Genomic DNA, 14,728 nt, shown 5'->3' with positions numbered 1-14,728 from the left:
CACTTACAGATACTCAAGAACAACATTATCATACATTTTCCTTCAATAATTTTGGTATTTATAATATTTTATTTAATATATTTATTTTATTTTATTGACAGGTTGAACTATGTAAACAATGCATAAGAATTTTTAAATAGATTTAGAAGACACAATCAAAGTAGGGGACAGAAGTGTTGTTACACTAGATGGAGAAGCTCTAACATATTATCAATCAAAAAACATCAAAGTTTTGTTTTCTAAACTACCAAGAGAAGGAGAAACCATAGAATATGAAATTCTAGATCTAATCTTAGAACTAATCTTTATTCTCTCCGTTTCATATTAAGTATCGTTTTGACATTTTCAAAACAATTATTAAATATTTTTTTTCCAGTTTTTACTCTTAGCTAGTTAATAATTAAAATCAAACAAAATCATGTATTAAATAGGAGTAATTTAGAACATTTAACCTTTTTTTTTTAAATTTGTGCTCAAAAAGTTTAAACGACACTTATAATGAAATAGGAGGGGGGGGGAGGGGGGGGGGGGGTAACATTTATACATAAATGAAAACAGCACCCGCGCGAAGGCGCGTGTCAAACTCTAGTATATATTAAATCAACCTCCTGCCAGCTTCCACGTCTTCGCTTATCTACTGAGGTTGCCTGTGTCCGGTGGCCGGTTTTAGGGAGGATTGTACCGCCTATGCTTGATCTTGGTCACCTCATGTGCTTCATTACAAGTGTATTCTTCTCTGTCTTGTCCAGTTATGAGCTTCCCTGAGAGGCTTCTGGTTTTGGTTTCAACGGAGTCTACCTCAATCTGCACCGAACAGGATTTCCTGGCCCTCCGTCGTCGCGGACGAGAGAACCTTTGGGTTTTGTCTACGGTAAACCGATTCTGCTTAGCCTTCTCCTTGTCATCTGTTTTGATACTTGGAAGCGCTTGTAAGGAGAAACTTTGGATGATGCTTGTTTGAAATACCGGTAGATCAAAGTGTTGTTCTTTCGATCAATTCCTGAGATCTAAACAAGATGTTAAGGGTTTTTTAATTTTTTTTTGCAGCCCTCTTCATCTGAATAGCTTCATAGTAGATGAAATTGCAAATCATTGTAATCAAACCTTCATTACTAAGTTAATGATATTTATATCTTTAGCTTCTGGCGAATTTCTTCACCGGCGGTTTTAGCTTCTATGACTGTGTTAACCTCCTTCAGATCTTTAAGGTCTTGGCTCTTTGGCGTCGTTTTGTTTTTGGATTTCAATATTTGAATATGGGTTATGGAAACGTTGGAGAATTGTTGTGGCGATTGTGATGTAGCGACGTTTAACTGTTTAAAACAGCATAGAAGATATACTCATCAACCTTCTGGAAAAGCAAAATAGAAACCTATTTTTCAGAGCGTGAGGAAGTAGTTCCGGTACTTGCTAGTTATCGTTTGTGAGATTTCAAATAGGCAAGAACAAGAAGGTTCGGTGTTCGTGCCTTAGAAGAGAATGTGAACATTGATTTGCTATAGGGGATGAATTTCATGATAGAACATAATCTTATTTATAGATAAAGCTTTCATGCATTACGATGTAGGGATGAGGTTTCTTGAATGCACGATATTGGGGAATAGTTGTAAAGACTTAAATGCATTTTTCTATGCGTTGAATAAATGCTAGCTTCAAGTGTTACGCAGCCCCGAGGAAATGACACACAATGATTGTAGATACTTTATTGGCCGTTAGAATTTTTCTTAAAAAGGCTAATTATTTTTGGCAAAGACTACAAACCAGAGTAAATATGAGCACTCAAGAAATATAACAAGTTCACCATCTCAGTTCATTTACAAGTTTTTCTAAAAAAAGATAAATAGAGATAAAAGACACCAATCAGTGTCCATCCATCAACAAAACAACAAGTTTGGTTCTCTCTTTCTATATGTGAGTTCTGTTCAATGAATGTACATGGTCACAGTGAGCTGGACTGGAGATAGTATCTTCGGCTCATGTACGATATGTATCGCCGATCGGTGGTTCACTCTCATACCATCAATACCATCAAAGATATCTTTTGTCGGGTGTTTTGGGTTTGCTCATGTTTGGATTATTTGTGCGGATCAGTTTTGGGCAGTTGTGTCGAAGCTGCAGAAGCTACTTTCCACGTTCAGGTACAGTTCTCTATGTAATATCTGTCACAATTGAAAATTTGTTATAAACTTTACATTTTTTTGTAACTTAATTATATAAACTTTGGGTCCGATTGGTAATGGCTGTAGCTTTAAATATTTTGCTGTAGAAAAAAATCTGTAGACTTTTTGCTGTGGCTTTAGATTTTATTGCTGTAGAATTTTATTGAAGCACTAAAAAAATTGCTTTGAATATTTGGCTCTGCAGAGCACTTGTACAGCTGTAGGATATTTTAAGAGCTGTGGTTTCAAAAAAAAATTTAAAGCTTGATTGCTCTGAATTTGGTGCTGTGGAAATAAATAGGGCTGTGGACAGCACCTACAGCAACTACCAATCACCCCCTTTACATTTTATCCGGAAAAAAAACATACAAGTGTCTAACACATATATGTCCAAAGACTACAAACTTATTCTTTTGAAATTGTTTTGTGCATATTTTTCTACGCATCAGACGGAATAGTTTTTAAAGAAAATAGCCATAACTTATATGCGTACTGTTAGATTAATCTCTATCCATCAGTGAAATCTTTTTAATTCAATATCAGACTTTTGATACCTCTGCACAATCTTGTACTTCCATATGTTTGTTTACTTTTTAAATGACGTTTTCCTTTAAATAGATCTAAACTTGAAAAAACTTGATAAAAAGCAAAATATTCAAAAATACATATAGTTTAACTTGAGAAAAGAAAAATTTGGTAAAAACACAGTTTATCAAGACTTATTCTTGGGTTCACCCCCTAGGGTGAACCTCTAGGTTCACCAACCAATAGGATTATGTTATTTCAAATTTGATATCTTTTATAAAAGGAAACAAAATATTGTCAAATTATATTAGATTTTTAAAATAAAAAGATAAAAAATAAAAATAATAGTAATTACAAAAAAAAAAAATTTAAGTCGTCAGGAAAAAAACTAAACCCTAAATCCTAATCCCTAAATCCGAAACCCTAAACCCTTGGATAAACCATAAATCTTTGGATAAATCATAAACTCTAAATCAAAAACATTAAACACTAAAACACTCAAGGGTTTAAGATTTTAGTGTTTAGTGTTTTTGATTTAAAATTTATGATTTATCCAAGGGTTTAGGATTTACCCAAGGGTTTAGGATTTACCCAAGGGTTTAGGGTTTATCCAAGGGTTTAGGGTTTACCCAAGGGTTTAGGATTTACCCAAGGGTTTAGGGTTTCAGATTTAGGGTTTAGGGATTAGGATTTAGGGTTTAGTGTTTTGCTGACGACGTTAACAATATTTAAAAAAAAAAATCTTTTTTTTGTAACTACTATTTTTTTACCTTTTTATTTTAAAAACATAAAATAAAATGACAATATTTTGTTTCCTTTTTTAAAAGATATCAAATTTGAAATAGCATAATCCTATTGGTTGGTGAACCTAGAGGTTCACCCTAGGGGGTGAACCCAAGAATAACTCGTTTATCAACACACACAAGCAGGGCTGGTACTTAATAGAAGCTGATCAATCATTAGCTCGCGGGCGGTATGCTTAAAATAATATAGGGGTAAATTTTGTTGAAGATCAGTTAGTTCAGATGGTAAAACTTAGTTAGTTAAGTGCGTAGGGTTCTGAGTTTGAGTCAAGTTTAGTATCATACCGCTATTTTCTAAAAATAAATTGCTTACAGGGTCAAAAATATTTTAGTTTCGTCTAGCCTTGCATATGTGAGGCCCGGCTCTGCACACAAGAATAACAAAGAAAATGTATTAGATACGTGTCTGATATTATTTTGTCATTGATCTTTTTTTTTTTTTTTTTTTTGGTCAAACTTTTGTCATTGATCTAAGAGCACACTTTAGAGATCAGACTGCTCTAAATTATGTGTGTTTACTCTGCATGTGTGCCTTTTTCCGAAAACCAAAACTCTTTATATTTTAATCTTCATCACTTTTTCGGCTAAATCATTAATAGTTGATAAAAAATTATTGAAATACAAATATATATATATATATATATATATATATTTAAATAATATTTTTCTTCTAAAAATATACAGCACATATTTATGAAACTGAGGGACCATGTCACACAACACTTTTTGTTTCAAGAGCCAAATTATTTTAACAGTGAATACAACCGTTATAAAGATGTATATGGATTTTGGTCTAGACATCAGTGACATCAATGTTTTTAGCATATGCTAGTACAAGTAAATCAGACTTCAATTTGAAAAACTCCTTTTCTTTTGAAATTTATTTGAAAATCTCTTTTTCTTTTGAAATTTAAAATAACATGTTAAATATTTATTTAAACATGACCTACAAATAGTTTAAACATATTTCCGTCCAAAATGGCTCAATTAGGCAAATGAAAAAAAAAATCTCAATAACACAAGTTCACAAACATTTAGATATTTTGCGTATACGTTCAGTAATATATATATTTTTGGATTATACATGGGTATTATGACCTCCACCATATAAGGTGGATCCAGACTAACCATGTGTTTGCAGCCTACGTTATCGACCCACATGTCAGTTCCATGTTCCTGACAATGCTGAAATATTGATTCTCCAGTGATCAACGAGAATCGAAGCTGGAACAGTATCAGACCCGAAGGTCCCTCGAGTACAACTAGCCCAATCCGTGTTGGTTTATATGTTCATTAATAGAACGATACTTTTCTATATATCTTGTATAAACTCTCCCAGCAAAAAGAATCTTTCACTAGCTAGCCTCTTGGCGACGAAGAACAAAGCTACAGTATGTCAAGGGTTAGATTCCAAGTTGGAACTCCTCAGATATAATGTTGGTTCGTTCTGATATCATAAATTGCACCCACCCACAATGTTGTTTGATATTTAATAGTTTCAGCTAAAAATTTCCCTGAAATAAAGGTTGTCCCCACTTCTATCCATTTTTGTGGTTGATTTATGGAAGTAATATGCTTATGTACGTGGTAGTTGTGAAAACAAGACTTGAAATATTAATGTACGTGGTAATTGTAGAAACCATGCTTAAATATATAGGTACCTGGTAGTTCTAGAATCACTATGTTAGTTCCTTTCTTACACAAGCTAAGAGCAACCTTAACGCCTAGATCCGCAGAATGAGGTTCTAACAAAATGCTAGGTTTGTTTGTTAATCATTTACAGCAATGGTAAAAACATATATACCGTTTTGATGGCTATCATACCGTTTTGATAGCTATCAATTCTTTGGACTGAACTGGATTGAACTAGTAGGAAACTTACCGCCAATAAATGACATACTTTTAGACCTAACATAGAAATCAAACTTAGTTATGTCAATAAATGACAGTTAAGAAAAAAATTAAATATTTTATAACTGCATTTTAAATAAAGCAAAATAAAAAATTATACAACACATAATTTGTCACTTCCATCCCAAAATTCTCGGTACCCACACATATATTACCGACAATTTTGTTTTTGAAAAAAATATATTACTGACACTGACAGTAAATAAAGCAAAATAAAAAATTATACAACACATAATTTGTCACTTCCATCCCAAAATTCTCGGTACCCACACATATATTACCGACAATTTTGTTTTTGAAAAAAATATATTACTGACACTGACAGTTATATATATATATATATATAACAAATATTTTTTTTCTTTTTGGGTTTATATCAAACGTGAATTGTAAATTACTGACAGTTATATATATATATATATATATATATAAAAAAATATCCTTCTTTTTGAATTTATATCAAATGTGAATTGTTAACCTATATAATCTTAGATTAAAATTAACATTGATATATTTTAAAAAATCATTTTTACACCACAATAACATAACTTACATCTCAGTCCAAGAAGTTATGATTTATTCATCGAGACATTAATTTATTCAAATTCTGAATGTTTTACACAATATGTTTTAACAGGTTTTAACCTATATAATCTTAGATTAAAATGATGTTAAAATAGGTTTTAACGGGTTTTAAATGAACTTTTAATAGAAATAAATATTCGCTTAAACTCATTTATTTTAACAAATTGTAAATGAGTTATTCTGTTAAAAATGATTTATTAAATGTGATTTTGCTAAAATTTAGTGAAGACTATATTAACCATTTACAGATATATATTTATCTGAATATATTAAATTCATGATTTTCGGTGCAGGTTGGGTTTGATATTAGTTTTCGGATATAACATTTTAAGAATCTTTCGATCATATATGCCATATCTAATAGAACATGAGACTTTGATTTTCGGGTCGATTCCAAATTGATTTTTCTGGGTACGATTATTCTTCACTAATTATGTTAGATAACTACGAAAACATATAATATGTTACAAATTTTAGGAATAAAATTAAAAAATAATTTCTGAAATGCATAAAGCACAAGTGTATAGTTATGCAACTTGACATACTTAATATAGTTACCAACAATTAAATTAAATTAAATTAATATTAATTACAAAAAAAACAAAAATATAGAAATTAAATTTTTTTAAAAAATTTAAACAAAAAATATACCCGTCCTTTTAAGGGCGGATCAATATCTAGTTTAACTTAAAGTTGACTACTGTATATGAATACAAACTTGATGGTACCTAGAAGGAAAAAATACAATATGTATAGTACACTCAGTTGGCGGACCCATAAATTTATTTTACCGGTGTCATAAAAATAATTATTTATATATTATTATAATTATTAAACTTTATATATATTTTTAATCCAGTAAAATAATAAAACAAAATTTGGGCTTAAAAGTTTTAACAAAATCTAAACCGGGGATAAACTGCAAGTCCAAAAAGAAAGAAGAAAAACTAAAAAAGTGGGTGCAGAGAGAATTGAACCCACGTTTTAGGAGTGTCATCTTCAAGGAGTAGACCAGCAGAGCTAGCAAAAACGACAGTATATGCTTTACAATTAAACATTTTATCAGTTGAACCAATTTAGATGACTTATAAAGCTAAAACATGTGCAACATAAATGCGTCTAACCAGTGTTTTGAAATCCGATCGGGACCTTCAGTTGAACCGGTAAACCCGGTGATCCAGAAAAAAATCCAGTTTAGATTTTGTGAAAACTCCAATATTTAGAAACTCACAAGAACCTTAAAAAAACTCAGTAAAAACCAGAATCCAATACCGGTTGAACCATCAGTTGAACCAATAAATAACTATTACTTTTTTTAGTTTTTAATTATGTATTATATTCTAAATTTCCAATTAATAAGTTACGTGCTGATAAAAAAAATTTAGATTTTTCTTTTTCAGTTTTATATTTGTGATTTTTAGATTTTGATGAATATTTCACTTTGCCACCTAAAGAAAATGAAGTGAACAATGGTAGAGAGAACCAAAATTAGTTGATGTGATTTGATGTTAGTTTATTTGTGTTATTGTTAATTTATTTCAATGATTTTTTTACTTTTAGTTTATTTTGTATTTGAAGTTAAATTTCACATTAGACATTTAAATATTTATAAATTTTATGTCTTGATTTTTTTTATATGTCATAACTCTTATCTTGTTAGAGAATATTATAAATAGTCTAAACTATTTTTTGATATTTTTTATATCAAATAAAAATAAAAATATAAAAACTAAAGTTAAGTATTTTCTTAATGTTTTTAAACATAAATATATACATATCCAAACTATTATTTTATGTTTTAAAAAACATTTAGAAAATATTAAACTTTAGTTTCTATATTTTTATTTACATAGCTGATATATTATTATATAATAAAATTAATTTATTTATTAACACGTGGTTCACCCGCAGTTGATCTAGTGACCAAGCAATCCGGTAAATCGTCTGGTTCAGTGTCTGGGTCGGGTTTAAAAACATGCATCTAACAATAGAGAAAGAAGAGTTCCAAAGCTTTGTTTTGCCGATTGTTTTTATCATTAAGCAGATACATGTTAGAAATATAGTCAGACAGAAAATCCTTGCATAGTACGAACTAAATCTTGGGAATCACCTTACAAAAATATATGCTTATATCCTAAATAACAACACGTTTGCATTGCCCAAATTAATGCTTTCCTTCCGCCTCTACGCTCGATGAAGCATGTTCCAAAACTGCCGCATCCCAACTTTTATGCATTCCCCATATGATCTCTAATAATCCACCCAGCTGTTTACTTTATTCGTATGAAGGTTGAAGGCAGCATCATAATCAATTCGGAATCATATCAACAAATGCCTTCTTCTTTCTTTTGCTGGACCAACATTTTCATCCGTTTAATATTTCTTATCGTTTTTATATCCAGTTAGATACAAAGAGTGATTTTGAACTATTTCCAGAAGTTGTTAAAATCTTAGAAGATATTTATTGGTACGAATAAGTTAATATAATAATAATAATATTAAATATTTTTTAATGAGAAACTATTAATTATATTGATATGATTGACTATTCGACTTTTGAGAAAATCACTTTATATAATGTATTGTTATTTGTATAATGCTAATTGTTGGGATATCCATTTATACAATTTATAAAAACCATTACTAATAATTTCCAACATAATTAAATCTGATTATAGATCTTTTTCCATTAATTAAAGAAAATTCAGAGAATATTTTTTAAAACATATATAGAGCATTGATAATAAATTTATGAGTTTTTCATAAATAAAAAAATAGAAGAAGAAAAAAGGAAAAGTTAGTTAAGTAATTTGATACAAATATTTTACAAATTTTGAAAGCTGCTTGAACATTTTCACTTTCTCAATACTTTTTAAATATGAAACTATCTAATTAAGAACCTAGTAGATTTTCTAACTGTTAGTGATGATCTTAATTGAATGTCCTTTGAAAACAAAACAAAAAAACAGAAATAAGAAAATGATATGAAATGAAAATAATTGACGTGGGCTTACCACAAGCACTAGAATTCTATCTATCTCAAAAAAAAAAAAAAAAAAAAAAAAAAACTGAAGGCGAGAATCACGAGTGTGCACTGTGCATATAAGCCGTAAATCAATTGCTAGTTTGCCACCCTCTACAAAAAAGACCTTCACTAGACTTAAGCAGAGCAAAATCTCATGGACTCGTCTCAAAACGATGGCGCCTACCAACCACTTCTCCAGCCTCAGCTTTCTCCTGCGACGGAGTCGAACAACAGCGAGTTAGAGAGAGTCCTATCCGACGTTGAAACTCCCCTGTTTGCCCGTCTGCGTAAAGCCACGATGATTGAATCCAAACTTCTCTTCAAGCTTGCTGCGCCTGCTGTCATCGTCTACATGATAAACTATCTCATGTCCATGTCTACTCAAATCTTCTCCGGCCACCTAGGAAACCTAGAACTCGCCGCCGCTTCTCTCGGGAACACCGGGATACAAGTCTTCGCCTACGGTCTCATGGTAACAAAATCATCTGTTGATCTTTATATGTGGTTATGGATTGGAATTTTTTTTAACACTGATTATATTACAAATTTCGGGAATTATTACAAGAATATTATACAACATACTTTAAACTGTTTTGTAATAACTTTGGAGCTTAAAAATATATGTAGCTAGGAATGGGGAGTGCGGTGGAAACGCTTTGTGGACAAGCGTTTGGAGGTAGGAAGTACGATATGCTCGGCATTTATCTCCAGAGATCAGCCGTATTACTCACTCTCACCGGCGTCTTCCTCACCTTTATCTACGTCTTCTCCAAACCTTTTCTACTTTTCCTCGGGGAATCGCCGGAGATAGCTTCCGCCGCGTCTCTCTTCGTCTACGGTCTCATCCCTCAAATCTTTGCCTACGCAATGAACTTCCCGATCCAGAAGTTCCTACAGGCTCAAAGCATTGTTGCTCCAAGTGCTTACATTGCAACAGCCACTCTCTTCGTTCATCTTCTCCTAAGCTGGCTCGCTGTTTACAAGCTTGGGATGGGGCTTCTTGGAGCGTCGCTCGTGCTCAGCCTCTCGTGGTGGATTATAGTGGTGGCTCAGTTTGTTTATATCGTGACGAGTGATCGGTGTCGTGAGACGTGGAGAGGGTTCAGTGTGCAAGCGTTCTCGGGGCTACCGAGTTTCTTCAAACTCTCAGCCGCCTCCGCCGTGATGCTTTGCCTTGAGACTTGGTATTTTCAGATCTTGGTTCTTCTTGCCGGACTTCTCGAGAACCCGGAACTTGCTCTTGATTCTCTCTCCATTTGGTAAGTCTTTCATCAAAAATATTTGCTTTCAAAATAAATATTTGATTCGTTGATTTCGTTTGCTAAATTAATTCACCCATTCGTTGGTTATAAATAGGAAAATAACTTCTTTTTCGTAGGAAAATAATCTTTTTGCCATAAGTAAAGAGGGGAAATAATCTGTAGATAAAGAAAGAAATAATTTCTTCATAACTAGATGAATATTTCAACTATTTGAAAAGTCACCAACTTTTTGGTGTGGATTAATATACATTCAATTACATATCAATATTTTATTTTCACAATTTTGAGAAATCGAGAAAAGTTATTGTAAGTATTTTTTATTGTTTTGTTAATTAAATATTAATTTTTCTTTTGTTAATATCCAGCTAAAAATTAAAAAAAAAATATTCTTTAATTTTGTCCAAATAGACTTTTCTTTTTCCAAAAGGACAAGCATATATACGTTTCTTTATTTTATTGTTTAGTATAGCTAGTATATTTAGTCGTGTTTCAAAAGAAAAAAAGCTAGTATATTTAGTCTCCTCAACCAAACAATATTCTTTTATCTTGAAATTCGACGTTCGTACGTATGGTTTTAGACTTTTTGGATGAATGATTTTAGAAATGATTTCTCTACAGCTTTAGTACAAAGCAAGGCTTGGTTGTAAATATGAAAGTTTGCTTTGGTTATAAACAAAACACTCTTTTCTAATTTCTACAGCATGCTTCCTCGTTTTTGTCTTTTTCATCTTCAATATGTATTACTATTTTACCCTACAGTTTCTGTATGAGCATGTAAAATGTGATCAATACTTAATTCTTGGTTTTGATCATGAAGTTAAATTATTTGGAATCCAACAAAACATTATTTATTCATCCAATTATCGGTTAACCGCATCTTCTTCTTTCTCTGTATGTAAATTATTTTATATTCTTCCATTATTTATATGGATCTATTGTGTTTCAGCAGTCGTACTAGCTTCTTTTTTAATTCCTCAAAAGTATACTAGCCAAACAAAAGAAGCCATTCAATTTCGGGACTTGTACCAAATCATGATAGAATTTGCATCTTTAAAATATAAAATCTCCATTTCCTAAAACTGAAAATCTGAAATTTTATGTTGTATTAACAAAAGCTTATAGCTTTATTGGATACACACTTTATATTAGCTCGACTTACCATATTATATATTCATTTGTTTTATTGTCTCAGCATGACGATTTCAGGATGGGTGTTTATGATATCTGTTGGATTCAATGCAGCGATAAGGTCTGCGCTTTGTCCCAACTTCCTTTCTTTAATTTTAATTATATAAAATTAAGTGCTACCAATTTATCGTCTCCAAAAATATATATGGATTCTTACATTTTACACTCAAATATGTTAAATCATAATGAACTCTGAATCCTTTATATATTAATTGGGAAGCAATAAAATATTTTTTTTGTAACCACGTATCATCATTAGAATGATTTTTAGAATCGAGAAATATGTTGATCCATCTATATATATTATAAACTTTTTATTAAATTAACCATAAATTCATTATTAATGTTCTTTATTATTTTCTTAAATAAATATTACAGAATTGTCTAATATGGCTAATAAAAATGACAATTAATGATTTTAAATAGAAAAGATTTGATAAAAATTAGTGTGTCTTCTTTTATATTTTTTTAATTTTAAACTATTAAAATAAATTAAACAACACATTAACTATATAATAAAAATTTAGATTTTTCTGTCTATATTATATTTTGAATTTTTAAAAACGACTATAAATTACTAAAACTCTTAAAAATCTCACATTCAAATTTTGTGATCCATAGTTTAAATTTTTTGTTATGACAAAATACAAATGATTACAAAATCATATAAGTAAAAAGTCTCGTTTAATTATTATTAAGATTAAAATGATATATATATATATATCATTTTAAATTAAAATATATATCATAAAAAATACATAAATATTTTAATTTTGAAATTTACTTTGAACATTTTTTTGATAAAAGCTTTGAACAAACATTGACAACATAATTTTTTTAAAAAATATAAATTACTAAAACTATTAATCCCACAGTAAAATTTTTGTTATAGTAATTTAAAGTTTTTGCTATAAAGATACAAATAATTAAAAAAAAAAACCGTATAAATAGAAAGCATCATTCAATAGATGTTAATATCAATAATATACTATATATATGTTAATATCATTTAAATTTAACTATATATCATATCAAATAAAAAATATTGTTTGGATTAATAAATTTATTTATATGTTTGCACCAATTTAATTATATATGTAATATTTACAGATTTTTTTAGTTATGCAATATATATTTATTATTTCATAATATGTAAAAACACATAATACATAAAATAATTTAGATATATATAATGTTCATTATGCGCAAGTCGCGGATCTTAACCTAGTTATTATTATTAGGGAAAATTCAATAAAAATATCTCAACTGACTTTGTTAAGTTAGTTAACTTCAAATCTTTCTTGCTATCTCGTTTAATACCAAAACAAATTCTTTTGTTCATTTAAATACACTTACTTTTAAAATAATAATTATTTTAATATCTAAACTATGATAATTTTAATCAAAAATATTAATAACTTTCAAACAAAATAAAAATAAATCTCTAAAATCAAAAACAAAAATCTTCTAAAAAAAAGAAAACTTTATTTTCAGTTTTTTAAGAATAAAATCATTTAAATTTTGGATAATACTTTAAAATTTAGAAAAACTTTATTTTTTATAAAATAAATAAATTATTTTCAAACTTCATATAACAAACTAAATCTAATATATTAATTTAGGGTCCTATTTTTTATCTACCATACAAAAGTCTATGTTAGGCCATTAATTAGAAATTGAACTAATTATCCTAAATTGATGCATATAGGATATTTTCTAACAGAAACATTATATACATCTAAACAATAACATTCTTAAAAAGGCCAAATACATTGCCATTATGAAATTATTTTTTTTATCATATTTAGTCTAGAGCAAACTATATATATATATTTCAGTAACTAATTTTGAAATTGAATAGTATATCCCAATTCTTTTTGAAATTACCATAAATTATATACATAAAAATTGATATTAAATATATATCTTTATAACTTATTTTATATTTTAAATGTTATTTTAAAAACAAACATATATCCGCACGTATGTGCGGATTCAAATCTAGTTTGAAATTAAAACTAAAACTAATAGTATAAAAAAGTTTAGTTACTTTTATTCTTAAGAATATAAAATTTGAATTTTTTAAGATTTCTTTTTAAATTTTAGAGAATTTTGAAAATTTTAAACTTATTATAAAATGAGCATACTTTGGGTATTAAAATGAGTTTTGTTTTAAAAGTGAGTGTACTAAAATAAGAAAATTATTAAACCGCATCACAAAAAAAATTAAAAAAATAGTTTGCGTATTTTTATGAAATTTTCCCTTATTATTAGTTTTATTTACTTTTGACGAAGTGTATGTTATGATTTTGATCTAGTGTAAGAGTGAGTAATGAACTTGGAGCTGGAAACCCTAAATCAGCAGCGTTTTCTGTAATCATCGTCAACATATATTCATTAATCACATGTGTGATCTTGGCCATCATTATTATGGTGTGCCGTGACTATTTGAGCTATGCATTCACTGAAGGTGAAAAAGTATCAGCTGCGGTGTCTGATCTATGTCCGCTTTTGGCTGTAACGCTTATTCTCAATGGAATTCAACCTGTCCTTTCTGGTAATACATACTTATGTTGCATACACCACAAACAAAAATATATAAAGAACTCTTTTTCTTACAATTGAGAAATTTTAATCTAAGGTGTGGCGGTTGGATGTGGTTGGCAAACGTTTGTGGCAAAAGTTAACGTTGGATGTTACTACATTATTGGAATTCCTCTTGGGGCTCTCTTTGGGTTTTACTTCAAGTACGATGCCAAGGTAAGATACTTCTTTAATGATTCTTGTATTAGTTTTGAGAGTAACTAAAGGTTAATGATAGCATTTAAAATTATTGATGTTTCAGGGTATATGGACCGGAATGATTTGTGGTACGCTTATACAGACGGTTATTTTGGCATGGGTCACGTTCAGAACAGACTGGACAAAAGAAGTAAGCACTCTTAACCATTTTTAAGCCACCGCGTTTGCGTTTGAATCTTGTTACACTTCATGACTAGTAAAATATCATGTTTGTTTCAGGTGGAAGAAGCTTCCAAAAGATTGGACATATGGAGCAACAAGAAAGCAGAAGTAATTTCGAATTGATGTTAAGCTTGGAACTAATAACCTGAAATATTATTTTTGCCTAAATATTATATTTTTATGCATTAATTAAGAATGAATTATACATTTAACTAAACTTATTATATCAGCATAGATATTAAACATAAGGGAAAGGAAATTAAATGTTGTTTTATTCAATCTGATGAACAGTTGAATCCACAAAAA

The 14,728-nt window shown here is 29.5% G+C and overlaps 1 protein-coding gene across 1 annotated transcript; it reads left to right on the top strand.

Annotated features, from left to right (window-relative positions):
- Nucleotides 1–8,734: 8,734 nt before the first annotated feature.
- Nucleotides 8,735–14,694, top strand: LOC103869155 (protein DETOXIFICATION 40). Its single transcript, XM_009147216.3, has 7 exons — nucleotides 8,735–9,480; nucleotides 9,636–10,267; nucleotides 11,463–11,519; nucleotides 13,777–14,015; nucleotides 14,100–14,218; nucleotides 14,304–14,390; nucleotides 14,480–14,694. Exons 1-7 carry the CDS (start codon nucleotides 9,163–9,165, stop codon nucleotides 14,543–14,545), a joined length of 1,518 nt encoding a protein of 505 aa, XP_009145464.1. The 5' UTR covers nucleotides 8,735–9,162; the 3' UTR covers nucleotides 14,546–14,694.
- The last annotated feature ends 34 nt before the right edge of the window (nucleotides 14,695–14,728 follow it).

The sequence above is a fragment of the Brassica rapa genome, chromosome A05, assembly GCF_000309985.2.
Source record: "Brassica rapa cultivar Chiifu-401-42 chromosome A05, CAAS_Brap_v3.01, whole genome shotgun sequence".
Lineage (NCBI taxonomy): Eukaryota > Viridiplantae > Streptophyta > Magnoliopsida > Brassicales > Brassicaceae > Brassica > Brassica rapa.
Note: the sequence above shows the minus strand (reverse complement) of the source record. Positions and strands in the feature narration are given on the sequence as shown.